Below are 24,056 nucleotides of genomic sequence, written 5' to 3'. Positions count from 1 at the left end.
ATGACGTGGGCTAGACATCCCATTCCAAACCACCCAATTGCTTGCATGAAACTTGAGTTTCTTGCCTATCCTGAGAACGAGTAGCCTGGTTTCCCTGGTAGAAGTAGTGTGGATTTAACTCCTCCTCAAACACCATGAAGGTCCAGGAGATTCGCGGTAGTTTTGGGTAGAAGGCCATTTTTGTAGTTAAGGCGGTTCCTCTTTCCATGACTTATTTCCAGGCCTCAGCGAGCCAAGATGAGGTTCTGGGCAAAGGGAAAGCAGGGTGAGAAGAAAACCCAACGGGAGAAGCTTGCTACCCAGTCTGAGCTGCTGGAGCTGTACGCAGAGCAAGAAGCCCCTGGCAGGGAGGTGATATCTGGCTTGCAGCTTGGCGAAGGTAAGTGGTGAGGTGGCATGGTGTTGGTGTTGTAAGGAGCAGAGAAATTGTGTTCGCTCTCATGGCAGAGGGAAAAGCTAGTGTAAATCTGGCTTTATGCTACAACCAAGCGTAGCCCAATATATAGGGGTTTGGGTAAAGATATAGAACCAAGGAAGGTTGGCTTATCTATAGGGTTAGGGTATCTGTAAATGGGAGTATTGTGTACGATAGTGTGGTCTAGCTGAGGCTGCTGTGGGAAAACAGGTTGGGAAGCTGCACAAATTGAATGTCCATGCTCGTTCACATCTCTTGAATTCATGGACAGCGTCAACCTAAAACGGTGGCAAGTAGGTTAGAGGGTGGGATGCAGAATGGGTTTCAGGGAATTCTGTGTCGCTAATCCTCCTGGCAGCCATCTGGACATGGACAGGTGTTTCCCCTCTTGAAGGAGGAAAAGACCAAAGGAGAAATAACATTTAATTTTCCTATGAGTACCACACAGTGCTTTTCTCCTCCACAAGTTTATTCTGATGCCCATCTCCCTGTTTTAGTGGCAGAATTCTTTTTTATCTGCTCTTCAGTCTCTTTCCCCCATTTTAATTATCACCCATAGAGTTGGGTCCCCACCACCTGACCCCCCCACGGAGTCCCGAGCTGTCTGGTATCTACCGGCGGGAGTTTAAGGAGAACAAGGAGCCCTCTCCCAAAGTGAAACGCAAGCGCAGTGTCAAGATCAGCAACGTGGCTCTGGAGCCTGTGCAGTGGCAGAACGACTCACTGCAGATCATAACCAGTGCTAGCGACTTGAAGAGCATGGATGAGTTTCTCCTGAAAAAGGTAACTCCTGTCCTCATTGATCCAGCTAAATCGTTCAGAGAGTTCGAAGAGCAGACAGAGGCAACAAAATTATCCCGCGGGCAGCAGTAGCAATACTAATAATTCATCTAAGGGTGCACAGCATGCCCCAGGGCAGGCTTGGGAGAAAAGATAGGCAAGCTGTGCATGCACTGTGTGGTTGTTCTGCATGAACACAGCAGCTTCAGTTCTTCCATTGGTTTGAGCTGCCCCTGGTTGCATCAGAAATGGGTGACCTAGGAGGGCAGGAGTTGAAGGCTGCAGGGAAATGCTCATGTTTCTAGTTTGCATGCAGGAGAAACTACCTTGTAATCATTATTAACATAGTCTGCCCATGGTGGAGCAGCTGCTTGTTAGTGCTGCTTCATCTCACATGGTGTTCTGCTGCAGCGAAAGTGGTATGGGTGCATAAACTGCTTTGGTTTACCAGATGAATGAACTGGATAACGAGGACAGCAAGAAGGACACACTGGTGGATGTCGTGTTCAAGAAAGCGCTGAAGGAATTCCGACAAAACATCTTCAGCTTTTACTCCTCGGCGTTGGCAGTAAGTGACCGGATGATGGGTGAGATCTTCCACCACCAGGAGAAACAAGATACTCTGGGTCTTGCTGGTGGTGGAGATGCTGCCAAGCCTTCCATTCCTGGTCTGCTCGTCCCAAAGGATGGATGCTTTTCCATTGTATTTAGTCTTGTAAGCTGTAAATTTGAATTCTTCCTCATTAGCCAGCTCTCAATATACATTGAGGGGAGATATCTGGTCTCCTTGTTACAGCTTTGCTCCCAGTCAAATGGGAGATGACAGTAAGTCAATAAACTCCTATTTGCCACCCGAAGTGCCTGGAAACCTTTGTGTTACATTTGCGAGTGGTGAAGGCATCTGAGCAATGTGGAGCTCTGCTTTTCTGCTACTTCTCAATCTGAGCAATGATTGCTATGGCTTATGATCACAGTGATCAAAAAAAGCTATTTTATTGCTCAGACTGTACGAAAAGTTCCCTCTAAGGCTTGAGCTGGCACTTAACATCCTCCTGCTCTGCGCACTGAGAAGCCACCCTGCCAAAGGTCATGAAACAACTCTATTAGATGATCCTTTTTTCCTTCTTTTAATCATACTTGGACTTCCCCTGAGCGGTTGGAAGCCGGTCAGGCTGAAATAATTGTCTGGAGCAGAATAGGCAGTCTGGGGTGTATAAAAATAGCTTTTCTTTTTGCTTCTGTTTCCTTAAAAGATGGATGATGGGAAAAGCATCCGCTATAAGGACCTCTACGCCTTATTCGAGCAGATTCTGGAGAAGACCATGAGGCTTGAGCAGAGGGACTGGAGTGAGTCTCCAGTTAAAGTCTGGGTCAATACCTTCAAAGTCTTCCTGGATGAATATATGATAGAGTACAAACCCTTGGACTACACCGCCGTGAAGGTAGTTAGTGCTTTTCTTAAGCCCCTTGAAGGTTTGGGAACTCTCTTTCCATGGGGTTGTGCTCTCTGTAGGCACATGGGAACTGTTTTTCCATGGGGTTGTGCTCTCTGTAGACACATGGGAACCTCTGTCATCTTCTCTTCTGCTTTAAGCTGAGGTGGACAACATAAGCTGGCACACAAGGTGTGATTCATTGGTTGTGTTTCACTGGGCTCAGCAAACCCCAGTTCACATCTGGGCTGAGCTGGGCCTTGGCCAATGCCAACATATAGATGTTGTCTCCAGGACAAAGCTGCAACCAACTGTGGATGGTTGGAAAGGCAGCTCCTGGTGCTTCTTTTTTGGTTTGGGGTGGTTTTTCTAATCTTTGAGGGAAAGAGAAAAAGATACAAGCTTTCCTAGTCTCTTGACCTCTTCCCAAGTGACCACACACTTCACCATCAGTTGGGTTGCAGAAGAAGGGGACATGGGCAGTGGCTGTCCTCGGGATCTAGGTACAGTTTTTAGAGCAGTCAGAGCTTGCAGTGTGCCCTTCACAAACCTGATCTTCTCACTCTCTACTCTGTGTTGTCTGTGAGGACAACCATGGCACCTCAGGCTGGACTTGGGAGATGGTGTTTATTCTACAAATATCCCATCCTCTGGCTCTTCTGCTCCAAGTCCTCCCCAAGCTCCTCTGCAGGCAGGTTTTCTTTGGAGCAGGCTGAGCATAAGCTCCAGCTGCAGTGCTGTGCCACGTTCTCCTTGGGTGTCTTGCATGAGATGGGAGAGCTTTAGGTCACTGCTGCTGGACTTGGAGCTAGAGCAGCAGCTAGACTCAACTCCGAGCTGAAGATGGGGACAGTTGTCCAGGGGATTTCTGAAAACAGAGTGATCTGTAGGAGAGTTTTCTAGAGTGACTATCCTGGGGCTGCAGGTCCACTGGAGGCGGGGGCTGGAAAGCAGTGGGCAACATTAGATTCAAGCCCTCTGCACAGTTTAGCTGGGGAAATTGCCCATAAATATGCTTAAATATCTTTTTAATACCAGGTGCCAAAAACAGAACGAAAAAAGAGAAGAAAAAAGGAAGCTGATGTGGTGAGTTGAGCACTCTGTGCCTGTGCATTAAAAAATTAATGTCCTTGTGGCCAGACTGATGAGCGATAAGAGACCTGTTCATGACAGGTCCTATGCTAAGATCTGAACATGACACTGTAATGAATGTGCAGCCGTGAAAGGACGTGCTAGAAAGATGGACAAGGTGGATTTGGTTTGCTTGATCAAGGATCGCTGTAGGTTGTTCTCTGAAAACATGTCCCACATCAGTCAAGGCAGTAAACGTAATGTCAAGAGTTATTATAGAAGAACTGAGAGCAAAACAGAAAGTGTTGTTCTGGGTTTCTGCATGAACTTATGGTGTGTGTTTTAAATCTCTAATGTCAGAAATGTAGGAGATTACATGTCCTTTTTTCCTAGAGGATATGATAGTACTAGGAAGCATGCAGGTGCAGAGCAAAAAGGGGCCATGGATGCATAGAAGACCTTCTTAACATGGAGAAGCTGACCAGCCAACCTCAGTCAAACACAGTTTCTAACCTGCTTGCATGATTGTTTGGTTCCTGTACAGGCTAGATGTCTGTTTGGGTTGCCTATGGGGTTATTGGGCTGAAAAGGAAACAAAAACAGCAAATAACAACTAAAAGTTGGAGAGCTGACCATGTTCATCTCCTCATTTTGCAGCAGGCTAAGCACCCATCTCCTTTTTCTCACCACCCAACCTTTATTGTCGCAGGTGGAAGAGCACAACGGTCACATCTTTAAGGCAACCCAGTACAGCATCCCTACCTACTGTGAATATTGTTCTTCCTTGATCTGGATAATGGACAGGGCTTCTGTTTGTAAATGTAAGCACACACTCTTTGGTCTGTTTTTTCATGTGTATGTTTGACAGTGATGAGTTTTGGGATTTTGAAAGGTGTTTGCTGCTGTTTCCTGCAACCCCACTCTCAAATAATTTGGGTTTTTTAACATTAAAAGAGCTTTTGAGACAGATCTTAAGGGTTTCTGAAGTCAGCTAGTTAAGTCCATCCCAGCAGTCTTTGCAGTCCTTCCAGTCCTCGTGGTACAGTTAGTTTTGTGCATGGGAGCTTTGCATTACACATCTTATCCCGTAAGGTCATATGCTCATCCCATATGGTCAAACTGTATTTAAATGTCATGGTAAGAAGGATAGTAGAGTTGGATATGGCAAACATGCCCTACGGCTTCAGCCTGGAGCATGCCTGTGGGTCTCGTGACCATAGCAAATTCATTTGGCTTAGCATATTTGACCTCCAGGCACGTCAATTTTTGGGGAGATCGGGAAAATGGAAGAGGACCAATGGGAAAGGTTGATCCATTGCTTTGGTTTTTCCAACATTTCTGTGATTAGGTTGAAAGTATCAACCCTGGGGTATTTCAGGCTGATGTCCAGTGCAGGAAGAATACAAATTAGGTGCTATTTCCAACCTCTTTGAGGGTATCCATGTCTGATAGCTCAGAGTGACTCATGGATTATTTTCCCAGTTGATCTATCAGGGTTTTTTTAATGTTTCAGGGACTTAAATATGGGACCTTTAAAATTAAAGGCTTCATTTTTTTTGATTTGAGTGGCTCTAATACAGACTTAGCCCCTGGAAACTGCAAATTCAATGTGCTTTTGAGCTGCTTAGTCCTGAGAGGAGCTACTTGTTTCATATTAATTCATATTTCTCCAGTGATCTGACTTTTTGGATTATTAAATACTCTTTTTCTTCATTGCAGTATGTAAATATGCTTGTCACAAGAAGTGCTGTCTTAAAACCACAACCAAGTGCTCCAAAAAGGTAAATGTCTCTCATTCTTTTTCTTTCATTAAATACTTTTCAGACAGTGATCCCAAGCTTGTATAAAAAAACATTAGGCACAGAACTTGGTATAATGTTGGCAATAACCATCCTTCAGGCAGGAGCTTGGACCAGAGATCCCTGGAGGTCTCTCCAACCAGTGCTTTGGTGTTTGCATGTATTTTGGGAGTAACGCAGCAATGCATCACTATATATCTGCCCAGTCATGCAGCAGATACGGTAGTGATGTTCCCTGCCTTGTAACCACATTGAATAATAGAAAGCTGCCTCGTTTTATAGCTTTTAAGGACTTGGAAATGTGGGGTTATTCTTGGAAATATGGGTTATTCTTAACCCCACTGGTCCCTGCTCAGGCTTATGCTGCAGTCCCCAAACAGCAGCAGCAGTACAGCTGAGCGAGGAAGGGTGGGTGGAGGATGCTCAAGCACTCACCGTCCTCCTTAGAGAGGAATTAAATATTGTTTGCCGGGTTTAAGGGTATGAAGGACAGTGAATTAATGCAGCAGGTCACCCCAGCTAACAATGAATCATCAAGATTTCTTGGGTTTTCTTTTAAATAGTTTATTTTGTGCCCAAAAGAAGGATAATACAGCCAGGATAGTAATGTGTGCAAAGCTTTAGCAGCTCCCTGGGATGCTTCTCAAGGAAGAACAGCCTCTGTAAAGCTGCATGATTACATTTTTCCCAAGAAATAATCTGAATATATACATTGAAGATATATATGTTTGAATATATTTGTATTTTGAATACATATAGTATTTTTGCTGCACTCTTTCCCTTTCTGGCAGCATTTCTGCAAAAGCTGGGAATGCCTCATATGAGTTTCTGCTCTAAAATCTGGGAAGTTTAATGACATCTCTGATTATTTTTTTCAGAGAAGTTGAGAGATGCTTGGAGCCTTCTCATTTCTTGGGGTTTCTCTGCACAAGGAAGTTTTTGTGCTGTACTCAAGGAAGCGAGTTCACCATGTCTCCACAGTAGCTTTCCACTTGGGCGGTTGGAGGTCCTTCTCTAGGAAGGCTCTGGCTTGTCTGTGCTTGGTGGATTAACATTTTTAGGGTTGTTTTCAGTGACAGGGAGCCACAAACCATGTATTATGCTTTGAGAAAGAAGTCTTTATTTTCTGGCAATGGCTGATTTTGTAACGCTTAGCCTTGTCCCCGACTGGATCTGTTTCTCCAGATCTATGGTGAACTTGAGCAAATGCCAAACTCTTCTGTCTTGATGGCCATAGAATTGCTTTCATCCATGCTTGGTCCTCATCTCAGAGCTACTTGATTTGAGTAAAGTAGCACATGGGGTTTGTGGCATTGCATTTCCTGATGGTTTTAGCAGGCAAGCAGGCTGGTTGAACAACAGGTGATGAATTTCAACTGGTAGCTGAGACCAGATGTTCCTGGGGTGGTTTTTTTCGCTGGAGCATGGAACAGCATGGGCATCTTCCCCACATCATCTCATAAGGTTGACAAGGTGGTCGATGAAAGGGTGACACTGAATGGGAAAAACAAAGACGCAGGAGTGGTTATAAGGGAAGCTGGGACCTGGGTCGTGGTCACCACCATCTTGCTGATGGCTGGGTTGCAGGGTGTGCCATCTCATGTTCCCGTTGCTGGGGCTGGGCATTTGTGTCAGAATTTTATTAGGTCTTTTGACTTTTCCACCCAGAATCTCCCATGTAGGAGGACTTTGTTCACAATTGAATTTGCCAGATATCAGATCTCCAGTGAGCGTTTGCAGCTGCCAAAAGGGTCTTTCCTGGCAGATGTAGATGGGGTTTTTTCATTCTCTTATTTTGGCATCATGTTTGTTCACAGACATTTTGTAATTGCAAGTGCTACGAGTTGATCTAAGTACCCGAGACTTGGATTTACCTGTTCAGCTTCGTGCATCCTCTTTGGGTAGTGAAATCATCCAGGGAGACGGTGCCAGAGGGCAGGATGTGGCGGACCACCGTGTCCAGCTGTGTTGGCTCTGCCAGGCTGAGAATCTAACCACAGTGGGGTGGTTAAAGAAAGAAAATCCAAACTTTTATGACTTCAGGTGTATCTCCAGAGACCGATTTAGCATTACAAGATGTACATTGCTGGCTGTCCTGTCCTCCTTCATTAGACTGACTTGCACATCACCTGGATCAGCTGAAGAAGTCTGAATAGCAGTCAGATCCCAGCACTGCACCAGCATTGCTTCCCAGAAGGATTTTAAAACCCTTTTTTTCCTTTTCCTCTTCAGTATGACCCCGAGCTCTCATCTCGGCAGTTTGGCGTGGAGCTCTCCCGGTTAACCAGCGAGGAGCGAGCAGTGCCCGTGCTGGTGGAGAAGCTCATCAACTACATCGAAATGCACGGGCTGTACACAGAGGGCATTTACAGAAAATCAGGGTCCACCAACAAGATCAAGGAGCTGCGGCAAGGACTCGATACAGGTAAAAGGATGGGGAAAAAAAAAAAAAACACATGGGGAGAAAAATCTGCAACAGCAAGGTTGGATGTAAGGAAGGTGGGATGCTTCATCAGGGCAAAACAAGGGAGTGGTCCTGCCTTCCCCGACTGCAGGCTGTGCAAGTGATGCTTTCACACCTCCAACCAAACCTCACGTCACCAACTCATGCTTTTTGTTTGCAATACATGAAAAAAGTCATTCTAGTTGAGGGAAAACTCTGCCTTACTTACACCATAGCAATCAATGCCAGCAAGAAAAGAAATCCTGGTCCCACCTAGGATTACATGCCCTGGAAAATGCATTTCTCTCTAATTTTAACACGTGGAGCTGAAATCAGGTGCTGGATTTCTTGCCATTAAACGCAATGTGGGTTCAGGGTAGCACATGAACACTTTCTATTGTAGAGAAGTAGCTTATCATAGAATGGTTTGGGTTGGAAGGGACCTTTAAAGGTCATCTAGTCCAACCCCCTGGCTTCACTAACAGCTTCATATTGACTGTTGCCTCTTGGATTTTTTTCTTTTTCCTCAATCTGCTGCCAAACCCAGACATTGATAATGTGAATTTAGACGACTACAACATCCACGTCATCGCCAGTGTGTTCAAGCAGTGGCTCCGAGATCTGCCCAACCCTCTCATGACCTTTGAGCTCTACGAGGAGTTTCTACGGGCAATGGGTAAGGAGCCTCCTTCACTATCCCATTCCCTTGGCAGAGGGAAACAGCGGCTGCTTTTAGTGCTGAACTTTTTATTTACTCTTTGGGCCCAAACCAGCTGGTTTTGCCAAATTATATTTACCTGGTTTCAAAGTCTGATTTTTTGGCTATAAGGGTTTTTTTACACAAAGCCACGGGCAGTTTGGTCTTGCCTTTGGTGGCATGCGTTTGCATTGTGGTTCAGCAGATTTCAGCCCAAACCATTAGCCAGAAGATCCATCTTTTAAGTAGTAAAAGTAAGTGTTAAGATGGTATCATTTTAAATAGGAGGAAGAAGTAGAAGCCACCCCTAAATGATGGTCCTTTCTCCGTAGGCCTCCAGGAGAGGAAGGAGACAGTGCGGGGAGTGTATTCGGTCATTGACCAGCTCTCCCGCACCCACCTCAGCACCTTGGAGCGTCTTATCTTCCACCTGGTGAGGTACGTTGGGCCAGGGCTTCAGCTTCAGGCAAGGGGAGGATGCTCGGGCATCCTTCGTACCGAAATAACTGAGACTGAAAGCAGGTGGACAAGGGAAAGGGAAGAGCTTTCGGGTCCATCATGTCTCCTAGGAGGTGGCCCCAGAGCTGTTTTCTCCAAATGATGCTTGTATTGATGAGCAACCTCCGCAGTGCTCTGGTCACTCGTGGTGCCTGCGGGTCCATGGTGCCTCTCACCACTGCAGGGACAGGTTTTTTGGGTGGAAAATGCTGGTTGTTTGCCTGCCTTGGGTACACCTGAGATGCCTTCAGGTTTGGCTTTCTCCATCGAGCAGATCAAAGACGAGGGCAGAACAGCGTGCTTTCTAGCAGAGTGAGATTGCACTGTAGACATGTCATCTCCTCTATTCATCCATGGCCATGTGGAGGTGCCTTCACCTCTGACTTCTCTCTTAATCCCTATTTTTTTTAGGATTGCCCTCCAAGAAGAGACCAATCGCATGTCAGCTAATGCCTTGGCCATCGTCTTTGCTCCCTGTATCCTCCGCTGCCCCGATACGACGGACCCACTGCAGAGTGTTCAGGACATCAGTAAAACAACCACGTAAGAATGTGGTGCTGGATGATCCAGCTCCATAACCATTACCATGTCACCACTTGCATCTTGATAACGCTTAGTATAGTCAAATGGCTCAAGAATAGAGAGCTTTAGGATGGAAATTATAAACATATATTGAATGCATCTTCATGAAGATGTTTCACATTCTCTCAATCCCCAAGAGGTTGCTGAACGGGGATTTTTAAGTGATGAAGGATCCACAAGAGCAGATCAACTTGCACTCCTGCCTGACACATCTCAGCAGGAAAAGGTGGAGCTTTTGCTGACATGGTTTTATAGTTAATCCCATTTATGGCAAGCAGATCTTTATTCTTACTTAATTTTGTCTTTTTTATTTGAGGAGGTGAGCTTGTTTGGTCTGCAGCAATAATAATATTGCGTGCTTAGTTTTCTTTAAGTTGTTTGACACATTTGCAAAGGTTTTACAGACAAAAAGTGAAGCGCTTGCCCAAATTCACTCTGGTTCATAATAAATAGATTTAAAAATAAATAGTGGAGACGATAATAATTGGAAACCATCCAGTGAAGGGCTGGGCTTCTGAAAGAGGAGGTCTTGCCTCCAGTAAATATTAAAATTGTTGAAGACCAGAACGTGCTTGGAGATACAGCTGGTAGGAGCACTTGTCCTTCAACAGGATTTCTTTGTAGCTTCTCCCTTGGACTTTAGGTATAGCACATCCTCTAATTTTATTATGTGGAAAGGATTTTTTTTTTTCCCCCAAACACACTCCTGACAGCATTAAACAGTCAGCTCAGCTAAAGAAGCTTGCTGCAGCATTACTGTGTGCAAGAAAGTTGGAAGCAACCTGCCTTCCCTGGGTTTATATTTCCTTGATCCCTCTTCTAAGGGGGGGAAATTTCTCTGGTGTGATCCTTGGAGGCCTTTAATTTCTCTAGTCCGAGTTCCTCAATCCATCCATAGCCGTTATCACTCTTTTTAGGGGAATTTCCACAACCCTTTGGTTTCCAGCTGGAGCTTTCTCCCTCCATGCCTTTCCATCAGGGCAGATCTTCAGGCAAGACAGAAACAGCTTAGATCAAATCGTTTCCTCCTCCCATTTTGTCGTCTTTTGTGTTTTTTCCCCCCTTAGTTGCGTAGAATTAATCGTCATCGAGCAGATGAACAAATACAAGGCTCGTCTCAAGGACATCAACAGCCTGGAGTTTGCAGAGAACAAAGCCAAGAGCCGCCTCTCCTTGATCCGCAGATCTATGGTGAGATGCCAAAGACATCTCTGTCCCCTCCTGCCCTCTCCTTGCCCCTGAAGCAACCCTACTTTATCTTCTGCTTATCCCAGCCTCCCAAACCCCTCGCAACCTCCCACACTGTCTCCCCCAGGACAGGGACCTTCAGCCCCGTGGTCACTCCTCACCTTTGCAGGAAGTCATACCAAAGCACAAGGAGGTGGGAACGGTCTGTGGAAATGTGGTCACTCCAGCTCAGATGGTCCTGATCAATGTTTCCACCTTCTTTTGAACTTGTTTGGTCCTGGGTTGAGTCAAGCCTTTCACTGACTGGCTAGACATCGCCCCATGCGAGACCTGGACCATCCTTTTTTGGGCTCAATCGTATTATTTGAACCCAAAATGAGCTCTGCAAAGGCTCTTCCTCCTCCCACACTGCCTTTTTGGGAGCCTCAAACCCATCTCATTGAGCTTCCATGCTTTCGGGGGGGCCGGCAGGCTGCAGATGCACGCTGTGCTTGGCTTGTTGGGCTGCAGGAGAGGGACAGACTTGGCGCAACGCGGTTGTCCCAGGCTTGGGCTAAGGAGCCAAGTGGCCCTTCTGCTTGGACCTGCCCGCTGTGGTCCTCAGGAACACGTTGCTCCTGCTTTTTTGGGGATGAAATCCAAGCAGGGGCTGCCCAAGGTTGTGGGGCTGGTGCTGGAGAGCTGCCCCATTCATCCCAGTTCAAAAAAAAAAACCCCATAAAAATGAACAAAAACGGGTTTTTTGGAGGGGCGACGGCATGTGCACTCTAACCTTCTGCTTTCCTTTTCATCTCCTCTCTAATCCAGAAACCCGTACTAATTGCAGTTAGATTTATGAGCATAACCCGCAGTTCAATCCCGGTATGTATTAACTGCAGCGCGCTCTGCGCCAGCCGCCGCGTCCCTCCGTTGTGTGTCACCGCCGCTCATTCCAGCCTCGTCCCACTGGCCATTGTCCGTGACGTCGCCCGTCCGGTCCCCGAGCGGGTGTCACTCCTCAGGGCCACCGTTTCTCCCGCAGGTCCCCCGAGTGGCAGGAGTTTGGGACAGCCAGCACTCGGCTATCCCTGCACGCAGCTCCTCGAAAAACCGCCTTCCACCCTTTTCCCCTTTCCTACTTCTTTTTTTCCTGTTTTATTTTCTTTTTCCATGCTGTGCTTCCCTCTGCTTTGATTTGCTTTGCTTGATTCATTCCTTCCCTTCCCACACCAATTTCTGCTCGCTCAGGGTGAATTTCAGCATCAAGTTGCTTTCGCAGTGCTGCTGTATCTCAAGATGGTTGATAAAACCCCCAGCTCGGATGCCTCAGAGGCCACGAGGCATCCAAAGGTCTCCTCCACCTTCTTGGAGGAGGAGCACCACCACCACCTTGAACAGAAGGTCAGGACACCCAGGTTTGAATTGGGAGGGGTCTAGCAACCCCTGTATTCCCCAACTCCATCCCAACTTGAGTTTAAGTTCTCAGTGAAACCGTGACGGGCAAGAAAAGCGTCTGCAGGTGTTTGGGGATGCTCGTGGGGCTGTTTGCCTTCCTACCAGGTTCAGCCCATGATGCTTCTCCCCATCCTTCAGCATCCACAGGAGTCAGGAGATGGAGAAGAGCAAAATTTGAGCTCTGCTCCCCTGATGCTGTTTTGCAAGCGTGCCATTTTACAGGGGCCTACGTCCACGAGCCAGTGGGATCTTTGGGATCTCAGGGGTTTTGACTAATAGGATTCAGATAGCTGCATTTCAGCTCCAGAGACCACATGAGAAGGTCTTATCAGAGGAACACTGGGGTGCAGGAGTGGTTTTGCTGCTGAAGAAAGGTCTCTGAGATGTGATGTTAAAAGATGAAGGGGGTAAAATGAAGCAAATCTCACTTTTAAAGGAAAAAAGGGAGGCTCCTTTACCCTGCAAACCCACTCTGGGTGCATGGGTTATCAGGAAGACCCAGGGATGCCCCAGCTGCAGGGTTTAAATAGTCTTACAGGGCGAAAAGCTACATTGCAACAAGCTCTTCAACCACAAGGAGATGTAGGTTCATCCTGGGTGATGGTTGTCAGGAGGAAGGCAGCAAGTGATGGGCACGACTCAGGCTGGTCAATGTCTCCTAAGTCCTGGTCAGTTCAGGATCTTGAATTTAGAAGATAAGATGTGTCTGGTTATGATAACAGTTAAGAAAAAAGCTTTTTAATGTCCATGGTGTCCCTCATCCCCCCAAATCCATCTTTTTCTTCTATTCCACGAGGCAGATCTGTAGAGCTGGTCCTCAAAAGATTAAAAGAGCTGCACATATAATATTCCTCCATACATACTACCCCCTGTTTGAGTCCTTTTTCATTGTCAGTTTTAATATTAAAAAAAATAGATCGTTCTTCAGAGCTGCATTAAATCTCCCTGTTTAACCGTGAGCACAAAATTGAACATTTATTGTCTTATAATGGACCGTTGGAGGTGATCTTGGTTTCTGGATCTCATGTACATGAGATCAGAGCACAGACAACATGATTAGGTGTGAGTTACCGTTTGCCAAAGGAGTCAGTGGAGACCCTTGCAATGCTCAGGAAATACTGAGGGTGGGTGGGGAAAAGATGCGAGACACGATCTAACGATAAAGCAGGAGCTGGCTGCCCTGAAATCAAAGCCCTGGTGATGCTCCCACCCAAAGCCAACACGACCATCTGACAGGTCAAGCTTCCCATCTCATGGGTTGTGGCCTTTGCGGAAACCCATCCTGCCACCAGCTGGGCTTGCTTGGAAGTCCAAGTTGCACTTGGTCCATCAGCTGGTAGCTGGTCCATCAGCGCCATCCTCACCACCTCCATCCTCACCCCTTCCAACATGCTGAGTCCTTCTGGTACCTCTCCCAGCCTGGGGTGAGATTTTGGAGGGTCCTGGGTGCAACTGCCGGTGGCACACTGAGGACCGATGGCTGGGGCCGTCTTCTTTGCTCCTTGGGAGAGCAGTGTGGTTGGCACTTGAGATGTTTGCAAAATCACCTTGGCTGGTGGTGGTGACACTGTTGTCTCTCTTCAGGGCAAAGGACGCGTGCGACGCGGCGCCTACCCCAGCCCAACATCTCCTGTTGCCGTACGCTTGCCCTCTGTGACGGATGTCCCCGAGGAGACCATGAGCAGTGAGGAAGCCATGGAGATGGAGGTGACAGAGCAGCAGCAAGTGGCCATGCAGCAGGAGGAGAAGGTGCTGACTGAGCAGATCGAGAGCCTGCAGAAGGAAAAGTGAGTCTGGCCGAGGGTTCAAGCCACGTCCCCTAGCTATAAGGTTACCTATGGACGTCGCTTGACGGCATATGGTTGACACGCTGCTCACAGGGTGACCTGGAGGACTTCATCCCTCCATGATCTCTTGGTGTATGTGTATCCCTTTCTTCTCCTCCCCACCTTTTTGGTCCCATTGGGTCAGTGGAACTGGGTTGGTTTTGGCAGGGAGGAGCTGACGTTTGAGATGCTGACACTGGAGCCCCGTGCCTCCGACGACGAAACCCTCGAGTCTGAAGCCTCCATCGGCACTGCCGACAGCTCTGAAAATTTGAACTTCGACTCCGAAGGAGCCATCTCCGATCGCTCGGGTAAATCCAGGTGTTCTTGGTTTTATCGCAGGATGGTTTGGGGTGGAAGGGACCTTGAAACATCATTTGGTCCAACCTCCTGCAACGAGCAGGACCATCTTCAACTGGATGAGGTTGATGAGGTTTTTCTATAGCTTAGAGGAGGGGAGATTATTTGTTTTTTCCTGCCCACAGGAAATTTAAAGCCAGCAATTTAAATGGGTGTAAAGAGGGGGCTTAAGGGTTAAAACATGTGGATCTGGGAGGTGGGTGGTGTAGGACCCAGGGTTTGGGGGGGAGGCGAGCATTCCTCCAGCGCTGCCGCATCATCACGGGTGACGCTACCTCCAGCAAGATGCTGGGAACATTCTCCTGGCTTCATGGCACGTGTCGCTGGGGAGCGGCACCGGCATGCTGGGTGGTTTTGGGGTGTTAATCATCCTGTGGTCCTTCCCCCCTTCCCCCCCCCCCCCGCCAAGGAGAGGGTAAAATTTACTCCCATGCAACCCCACCAAGGTGGAGGGGCCAAGCCGGCTGCGAAGGCACCCCAGGACACGGCCAGACCCGGCGGACCCAGCCGATGCCTCCGTCTCCTCCTCCTCCCAATCGTCCACCTCCTGCTTGCCCCACCTGCCCCGGAAGCGCTTCCAGATGTACTCCAAATCACCTTTCTACCGAGCGGGGGGGTCCGGCGAGCCCCCTGAAAGCCGGGCAAGCCCCGAGGGCTTCGTGGGACCTCTCCGTTATCCCGAGGACCGGCCTCAGTTCACCACCCGCGGGACGTTCAACCCGGAGAAAGGCAAACAGAAACTGAAGAGTGTCAAAACTTCCCCCCCGAAAACCAAAGAGCCCCCGGATGGGGGGACGGGGGGGGGACGCAAGAGAAACCCCGAGGCCGACTGTGCCACTGCCCAACCCCTCGTCCTCCTGGGGAGCAACGAGTTCATGGTCTGAGATGCTCCACTCTGGGGACGCGTCGCGCACCAGAGCATCCTCCCCGTCGGCAGCACCGGCAGTGCTCCCGACAGCTGCCTCGTTAACACCAGGATGAATTCTTAATTAAAAAGGCCGGTGGGGGATGGTTTTAACGGTGGCCTTAATGGTTTGGGAGGGGTCAAGACCTTCAGAGGAGGGCAGTTAGACCGGGGATGGAGGGGCACTGGCCAACCCCTGCGCCTTTCCCCTCAGAGCATCCCACGTCTCAAAGCATCGCCCTGCCAAATCCTCATGCCGAATCGCCATCACCCTTCAGTGGGAGAAAGCCAAGCCTAAAAATCCCGCAGGAGCATCCCAAGCCGGCGCCGGCTCCACTCCAGCCAGCCAAGCCCTCTGCGCTTTAACCACCTCATCCACGCCAACGCCAAGCGCATGGAAAAGCGTTAAAATCTGCCAAAAATCACCTTTTTTTTTTTTTATTTTTTTAATGTGACCTAACCACCTTTCTTCTTTTTTTTTGGAGACCATCAGTATTAAAAAATAATAATAATAATAATCAAGGACTACTTGAAGCTATATTTGTTTATATGCCAGTTACTGGAGTCTGTTGTAAATATATATATTTTTATTATTTTTTTTAAATATTTTTCCCCAGACAGAACTTTTTTTTTTTTTAATTATTATTATTTTTTGGCCGGGGAGGAGGGAAGCGATGGGCTGAGCTGTCCTGCCGGTGTCACTGCCAGTGTCACCGTCCATCACTTGCCGCTACCACCTTGCTTTATACATTGAGTTTTATTTTGAACAAGAAATCCCTGGAGGTGTAATTAGCACGATTTAAAAGCGGTGCCCACGATAGGACTAATTAGCAACGCTAGCTAAATGACTCAGCTTTTAATCCCTCCCGTATCATCATCATTCTCACCCTCGGTGGCGCCCAGAGAAGCTCCGGGTACTGGAAAACCTCTGGAAAGGCAAAATTAAGAGGCCCGGAGTACTAATTAGATTAATAAAGGCTGGATCCGTCCTTTCAGATGGGCTGGGTGTCGCAGGTTGAGGCTTGTCCTTTCCCGAAACGCCACCAAAAAGGGAGAAAAAATACTGAAAATTTGAGTTTTTCTGAGTATTTTGTGTTTTGCCGAGCATCCCCACATCCCTGGGTTTAGCCGAGCCGCCCTTCGGTCCCCTCTCCCCCTGCCCAAAGGGCCATTTCTTTCAAGAAATGGTTTATTTATTGGGTTTTCTTTTTTTTTTTTTTTTTTTTTTTTTTTTAACGGGGGAAAACGATAGATGCCGCAAGGAGAGCGGGGGCACGGGAACAGCATCCGCCTTGGCGCTGCATCCCAGGAGCAGAGTGAGACCAAGTCAATCATCCCCCATCCACCGGGGAAAATGGGATTTTACCATTCCCAGACAGGAAAATAAGGATTTGGGGACCAACCTGGGATGCGCTGGGAAGGCAGGTGGTGGCCACGAAAGCGAAAGCTCCTGGGGAGCCACCCCAACTTCCCCCTTTCCCGGAGCTGGAAATAGCAGGAACATCCCCAGTGCTCTGCGCCAAAATCAGCCATTTCAGAGCCTCTTTAGCTAAAATCCCAGGAATTCCCCTCAAAGTTGGCAGGCTCCGGGCGAGGAGGTCCCCGAGGGTGGGTGGAAGGTGCTCCATCCTCATCCTTGGTTTTCTCACCCTGGTGGCACAAGAGCAGCAGGGATGGCGGATCTGGCTTAGGCAGCGCCTCCAAATATATATATGTGTATATTTCTTCTGATATATGTATATATTTCCCTTATATATATATACATTTTATATATATAAAGGAAATGTATTTAAAAGAATATATATTCTATATATAAAGAAATATATATATAAAAGAATATATGTAAAGAATAAATGTTTCTTTATTTTATATTTCTTTTATATATAATACATATTTATATATATAAAGAAATATATATGGGATATATATACTATATATAAATGATATATATTTCTTTATATATTTTTATATATTTATATATAACTATATATAAAAGAAATATACTATATATAAATAATATATATTTCTTTATATTTTTATGTATTTCTTCTATACCTATAAAGAAATATATATATGTTTCTTTATATATATTTTTATATTTCTTTCTATAGAGAGTATGTTTCTCTATATAAAGAAATGTATCAAAGAAATATATATAGCATATATAAAGAATATATATTTTATCTCTAGTTCTTTATATATATAAATGTATAGAATATATGTGGAATACATAGAGAAAATATATTTCTTTATATATATATTTGTGTGTATGTATATATATATATAAAGAAAAAAATTATAAAAGAGATATATACATATATATATATAAAATCCCAGCAGGAGCTACACTAGCAGTCAGCGCCGGATGGACCCCCAAGGGTTGGGGATCGGGGAGGGGGCTGGAAATGGGCTGTTCCAGGGTCCCCGGCTGGCGCGTCCCCCCGACACCTCCCACAGCTCCTTCCCAGCCCTCCCTCCGGCAAAGGGCCGGATTGGGGGCCAAAAAAATGGGGTTTTCTGGAGCGGCGTGAATGTACTTACTACTGGAAAGGAGAGGGGCTGCGTGCTGTTAATTATTATTATTTTTAATGGAAATTTTTTTAAGTAATTTATAAGTCTGCTGAGTGTAAATTAAAAACAAAGTCTGTATTGTAAGAGGATATATTATCCTGTGTCATCTGCGCTAGAAATTGTTTAAAAAAGGAAAAAAAAAAAAAGAGAAATAAAAATGTAATTCTATAAAGGCGAAGAATTTCTGGTGCCCCGCAGCCAGGGGACGCTGCAGCTTGTTGACCCCCAAATTACTGTTGGCTTTTGGGGGCTTTTGGGGTTTGGTTTTTTTTTTCCTTCTGCCATCAGACCATGGTGTGTATCAATTTGTGGATTTTTTTCCTCAAACCCTCCCCGTGGCTGTACAAAGCGGCTTGGCAACCCCCTGATCCCGCGCTAATTAAAGAGCTGTAACGAGGAGCGCCTGGTGCTGGGTGCTGTGTTTGATGCTGGGGGGGGGTTGTCATGGTGGCTCCCCTACCCCTGCCGCCCCTGGGGTTGGACTCTGTGCTTCCGGCTCCCTCCGGATTATTTCGGATTATTTCTTTTCATGTTATTTATATTCAGATTAGTCAGATTATTTAATTCAGATTATTATTAATCATAATCGGATTATATTTATCTTACTTCTATTCAGATAATTTATTTTACATTTATTTCTCTTCAGGTTATTTATTGTCATTCTATTTCTGTACAGATTATTTAATTCAGGTTATTTCTATTCAGATAATTTATTTTCAATTTATATTCAGATTATTTATTTTCATTTTCTTTATATTCACATTATTTCTATTAATCTTATTTACATTCCAATTATTTAATTCCGATTATTTATATTCATCTTACTTATATTTAGCTTATTTATATTCTGATAATTTATTTTCAATTTATTTTTCTTCAGATTATTTACTTTTACCTTTTTTTATTTATATTCAGATTATTAATATTCAGCCCGGCCCCCCCCCCCCGCCGCCACCCCCATCCGAGGACGGGCACCCCGAGTCAGCGGCGCGAGGAGGCTGGTTGCAAAAGCCCTCTTTATTTGGAGTATAAAACTGGGGGGTGGGAAGAGAGCAGGATCCCCCTGGGACACAGGGACGAGGGTCTGTCACCGCGTGTCCCCTGGGATCACAGAGCTGAAGTTGCGGGGTGGGGAGGGGACCCCATGCCCGGTGAGTGAGGGGCAGTGATTGCAGCTGGTGGGGCCCCGGATGGCATCACCCTCTCTAGCCAGTGTTACCCCTGGGCTGGGGTCACCCCTGGACTGGGGTCACCCCTGGTCAGTGTCACCCCTGGACTGGGGTCACCCCTGGTCACTGTCACCCCTGGCCACTGTCACCCCTGGACTGGTATCACCCCTGGCCAAGCGTCACCCTGGACTGGTGTCACCCCTGGGCTGGGGTCACCCCTGGACTGGGGTCACCCCTGGTCAGTGTCACCCCTGGACTGGGGTCACCCCTGGTCACTGTCACCCCTGGCCACTGTCACCCCTGGACTGGTATCACCCCTGGTCAGTGTCACCCCTGGGCTGGGGTCACCCTGGACAGGCGTCACCCCAGCCAACGTCTCCCCTAGGCTGGTATCAACACCAGGATGGCCGTCACCCCCATGGCCGGTGTCACCCTTGGTCTCGTGTCACATACCCCAGGCTGGCGTCACCCCTGAGTGAGTGTCACCTCTGGGTGGCAGCGGGTCCCCATGGGTGCCAGCGCCACAGCAGGGGCACCTCGCCTGGGTGCGTGGGTTCCTCCAGCGTTTGGGACGGTGGCACCCATCGAGGCACCCGCCCCAATGAGGTGCTCCTGGTGCATCTGGCACTCACTTGGGGACGTCCCCCTGCCACCGGCTGTCCCCGGTGAAGCTGGCCCCATGTCCCAGCTGCTGGCAGCATCCCATAGTCCTGGCCACCACCGTGGAGATGGGACCATGGGCATCATCACACCCCACAGCATCCTGGGGTGAGGAGACCCGGGGTGGGGGGTGACAGGGTGCCGGTGCAAGGTGACAAACAAGGTGACATGGGGGTGAGGGGGGGGAGTCAGTTCTTGAACATGTCACATAGCAGCTTCTCCATGGGGGTGTTGCCAATGGTCCGGCGGAAGAAGAGCAGCTCCACGCGCTCAGAGGAGATGAAGCGCAGCGCCGGGAGGAGCAGCAGCAGCTTCCCAAACCTGGGGGACAGAACGGTGGCCATGGGTGGCTGTGGCCCCCCCCCCGGTGTCACCCATGGGGCTGTGGGGACAGCAGTACCTGACGGGTTGCCCAGGGTAGTGAGAACGGTTGTGCTGCCCCAGCATCACCTGCGACTGGTCCTGCAGGTTCTCCACCTGCTCGGGGTCCTTCAGGCCGCGGGTCTCTGCAGGGACAAGGGGGTGACGGAATTGGGGGGGGGGACGACACAGGGATGGGCAGCGGCAGGTGCTGGTGGGTCCCCTCACCTGGTTTGAAGAGCACCACGGCCTTCATGCAGGCGAATTCAGTAGGGTCAACAGACAACGCCTTGAAGCGGCTGAGGGTCTCCTGCAGCGCTCGGACATCCAGGGCAGCCGGCAGCAGTTTGCTGGCGGCCAGTTCGGGGACAGCCAGCAGCGGGCAGCTCTCCAGGGGCATGGACCACTGGATGGCACAGAGCAGGAACAGCTCGCTCCACGCTTCTTCCAGCAGGATCACCTGAGGAGAGGCGGGGAGAGCCCCCCAAAACCCCTGTCACCCCCAAAGCCTCCAGCACCTGCAGCCACCACAGCTGGTTGGGCTGAAGAGCATCTTCGGGGGGGACGGACAATGACACACACAGACGAACGTCCCCAAGACCCTGTGGTGAATGTTGTGGGGATGCTCAACCATCCCCATTCCACTGGTTGCCTACATTTTTTGGGGGTCCCCAATGCCCCAACAGGGGTCCCCAACCCCACCTGGTCACGGAAGGGCAGGTTGGAGAAGACAGGCAGGTTTTTGGCCCATTTCACAGCCATGAAGAGGAGACGTGCAGAGGTCTCATAGACGTTTTCGGGGCTGGCCGCCGGGTATGGCGCCACCTGGTACTCGCCGCCCGCCCGCTCCGGCTCGCTGCCCGTCACGTCCACTGTCTCATCGGCTGCAGGGACGGAAGAGGATGCCGGTGGTCACCACACCATGGGGACAACCCCCACCCGTCCCCTCCCCACCGACGGCCACCCACCATCCTCAGGCTCTAGCTTGGCGCAGGTCTCAGCCGTCATCAGGCTGGCCATGAAGCGGTGGTTGGTGGGCGGTGTGGGCACACGGGGACCTGGGGTGACGGCGACGGTGGCACCGGGACCGCGGGGAGCTGGGCAGGGGGTCGGGGGGACCTCGTGGGTGGTGGCCACGTGCTCAGGGGGCAGCTCGGCATCCAGTTCAATGCTGTCCAGCCGGACCTGGGCCGTGCTGCGGGGCTGGCGCTCATTCTGCACAGCTGCGGGGACACGGTGACATCAGGGCCGGCCACCCTGCTGTCATCCCCCACCGTCCATCACCGTGTCGTCCCCCCCACTCGTCTCACCGTCCTTGTTCATGCCGGCTTGCAGGCACTTCTTGAGCCGGCAGGCCTGGCACTGGTTGCGGTGTGCCTTGTCCACCGGGCACAGCCCCGTCCCCGCCTGGCACCTATGGGGAGAGGTGGCACCTGGCTGCAGCCCCTGGGGTGGCCCCTGATCCCAGAGGGTCCTGTCCCCTAGGGGTGTCCTGCCTCCATGGGTGACAAGTCCTGGGGGTGTTTTGTCCCTGTTGGGTGCCTTGTCCTCCCCTCAACGGGTGTCCTCCACCCAACAGGTGCCCGGTCCTGCCAGGCACCCTGTCCCAATGAATGCCCTGTCCCCAGCGGGTGCCCTGTCCTCCCTCCATGGGTGCCCCGTCCCAGTGACTACCCTGCCTTGATGGGTGTCCCAGTCTCATGAGGGTGCCCTGGACCCCCCCCGGTCCCTGCCCCTCTGGGTGCCCATCCCCTGGGGTCCCTGCCCTGCTGGGTGTCCATCCCCCATGGTCCCTGTCCCACTGGGTTCATGTCCCCCCAGTCCCTGCCCCACTGAGTGTCCATCCCCTGGGGTGCCTGCCCCACTGGGTGCCTGTCCCCTAGTCCCTGCCCTGCTGGGTGCCCATCCCCTTGTCCCACTGGGTTCAGGTCCCGCTGGTCCCTACCCCACCAGCTGTCCAACCCCATTTTGTCCTTCTCCCATTCAGTCTCCATCACCAGGGTCCCTCTCCCACTGGCTTCAGGTCCCCTGGTCCCTACCCTAGTGGGTGTCTGTCTCCCTGGTCCCTGCTGGGTGTCCAACCCCTGGATCCTCACCTCTCTCTGCCCCACTGGGTGTCCATGCCCTGGGGTCCCTACCCTACTGGGTGTCCTTCCCCTGGGCCCTTGCCTTGCTGGGTATCCATCCCATGGGTCCCTACCCCACTGGGTGTCCATCTCCTGTATCCCTGCCCTGCTGGCTGCCCATGCCCCGACTCTGTGCCCCACAGGGACCCCCCCCATCCCTGTCCCCACCTGTAGATGAGCTTCCTGCGGACGCTGCGCTTGAAGAAGCCGCTGCAGCCGTTGCAGGCGTAGATGCCGTAGTGCTTCCCGCTGCTGGTGTCCCCACACACCTTGCACAGCAGCACGGGGCTCAGCGCCTTGCCAGGAGCCGGGCTCAGCCCTGCAGGAGTGAAGCCACCACATTTGGGGTGACTCGGGACACCCCGGTATCCCTTGTCCCTCCCACCAGTCCCTGCTGCCTCCCCCCCCCAGCATCCGCTGGTCCAGCCCGGGGACATGAATGGGGACACCTCGGGGACTCCAGGGATTGCACACAGGGTTCAGCATCCCCCCACACCCCAGCACCTGGGATGCTATGGGATGAGCTCTCATAGGATTTTTTTTTTAAAAAAAAAGGGGAGGGGGTTGAAATGGTGTCCCTAGGAATGGGGACACCAGGCGTCCCAGTTAGGGGACTCCAGGCATCTCAGAGAAGGGACACAACCTGGGACCAGAGTGGTCCTGGAGAAGGGCCACAGCTGGGGATACTGGGCATCCCAGCAAGGGGCTATGGGCATCCCAGGGAACAGTCACAGCAGGGGACTGTGGGGACCCTGGAGAAGGGCCAGGGACCAAGGGCATGCAGAAGAGGGTTGTGGCTGGGTATTGCAAGCATCCTGGAGAAGGGCCGTAGCTGGGGATCCTGGAGAAGGACCGTGATAAGGACGATGGGCATCATGGAGAGGGTTGGAGTTGGGGACTACAGGCATCCTGGCTCAGAGAAGGACCACAATGGGGACCCTCAGCACCTTGGAGAAGTGTGATAGCTGAGGACCCCCGGTATCCAGAAGAAGGACCACGAGGGGGACCCCAGGTATCATGGAGAAGGACCACAGTGGGGACCCTGGGCATCCCAAAGGACCGTGAGAGGGACCCCAGCCATTCTGGAGAAGGATCACGATGGGGACCCTGGGTGTCTTGCAGAAGAACCGTGATGGGGACCCCAAAGATCCCAGAGAAGAACCATGATGGGGATGCTGGGTGTCTTGGAGCCGGACCATGATGGGAATCCCCAAGTAGCCTGGAGAAGGACCACGGTGGGAACTGAAGGCATCCAGGAGAAGGCCATGATGGGGACCCTGGGCATCTTGGAGAAAAACTACGATGGGGGACCCCAGGCATCTTGGAGGTGGACCATGATGGGGACCCCAAGTATCCCAGAGAAGAACCATGATGAAGACCTCCAGGCATCTTGGAGCATAACCCCAATGGGGACCCAGCCATCCCAGAGAAAGACCCCACCGGTAACCGCTGTCCCACCGTGTCGCACCCACTCGAGCAGAACACCACCTCTTACCCGTGGGGCTATCGTCCAGTCCGGCGCTCACCACTGACCCCGCTGGTGACGCAGCCATCCCGTACCCGGCGTTCCCAACCTCTCCCTCTCCCCTCCCTCCGGATCCACCACAGTGGGTGCCCCGAGGTCTGGCGAGGCGGTGGGTGCTCCAGCAGCTCTGTGGGCAGCGGGGCTCTCGCCTTGCTCTCTTCAAGGCAGCTTAGCGGCGGGCGCTGTGTAAGCAGCCGCCTCTTTGTCACCCTCTT

General features: G+C 50.1%; 2 protein-coding genes across 2 annotated transcripts in view; one reads left to right on the top strand and one right to left on the bottom strand.

The window, feature by feature from the left end:
- Positions 1-15,410, top strand: part of MYO9A (myosin IXA) — a 153,589-nt gene extending 138,179 nt beyond the window's left edge. Inside the window, 15 exon segments of the mRNA XM_010571563.1 lie at positions 222-379; positions 975-1,198; positions 1,647-1,763; positions 2,449-2,637; positions 3,667-3,714; positions 4,409-4,520; positions 5,419-5,480; positions 7,731-7,923; positions 8,489-8,617; positions 8,971-9,076; positions 9,548-9,679; positions 10,786-10,909; positions 13,925-14,127; positions 14,335-14,487; positions 14,939-15,410. Of these exon segments, the coding sequence (XP_010569865.1) occupies positions 222-379; positions 975-1,198; positions 1,647-1,763; positions 2,449-2,637; positions 3,667-3,714; positions 4,409-4,520; positions 5,419-5,480; positions 7,731-7,923; positions 8,489-8,617; positions 8,971-9,076; positions 9,548-9,679; positions 10,786-10,909; positions 13,925-14,127; positions 14,335-14,487; positions 14,939-15,410 (2,422 nt within the window).
- A 4,608-nt stretch (positions 15,411-20,018) lies between these two features.
- Positions 20,019-23,869, bottom strand: NR2E3 (nuclear receptor subfamily 2, group E, member 3). The gene is made up of 8 exons (XM_010571562.1): positions 23,812-23,869; positions 22,485-22,635; positions 21,501-21,604; positions 21,159-21,413; positions 20,893-21,074; positions 20,419-20,650; positions 20,231-20,336; positions 20,019-20,151 (listed from the first exon to the last, which is right to left on the bottom strand). The coding sequence occupies exons 1-8, from the start codon at positions 23,867-23,869 to the stop codon at positions 20,019-20,021; spliced, it is 1,221 nt and encodes a 406-aa protein (XP_010569864.1).
- Between the last annotated feature and the right edge of the window lie 187 nt (positions 23,870-24,056).

Source organism: Haliaeetus leucocephalus, unplaced genomic scaffold (genome assembly GCF_000737465.1).
Source record: "Haliaeetus leucocephalus isolate CR32 unplaced genomic scaffold, Haliaeetus_leucocephalus-4.0 Scaffold339, whole genome shotgun sequence".
Taxonomy (NCBI): Eukaryota; Metazoa; Chordata; class Aves; order Accipitriformes; family Accipitridae; genus Haliaeetus; species Haliaeetus leucocephalus.
This window is presented reverse-complemented; position numbering and strand designations above follow the sequence as displayed.

Coding starts and splice junctions, on each gene's coding strand:
- NR2E3 (XM_010571562.1), bottom strand. CDS start 23,869: ATGGCTGCGTCACCAGCGGGGTCAGTGGTGAGCGCCGGACTGGACGAT. Junction 21,605..22,484: donor CGCAGGAAGCTCATCTACAG/GTGGGGACAGGG, acceptor CTCTCCCCATAG/GTGCCAGGCGGGGACGGGGC. Junction 20,152..20,230: donor TACCCTGGGCAACCCGTCAG/GTACTGCTGTCC, acceptor TCTGTCCCCCAG/GTTTGGGAAGCTGCTGCTGC.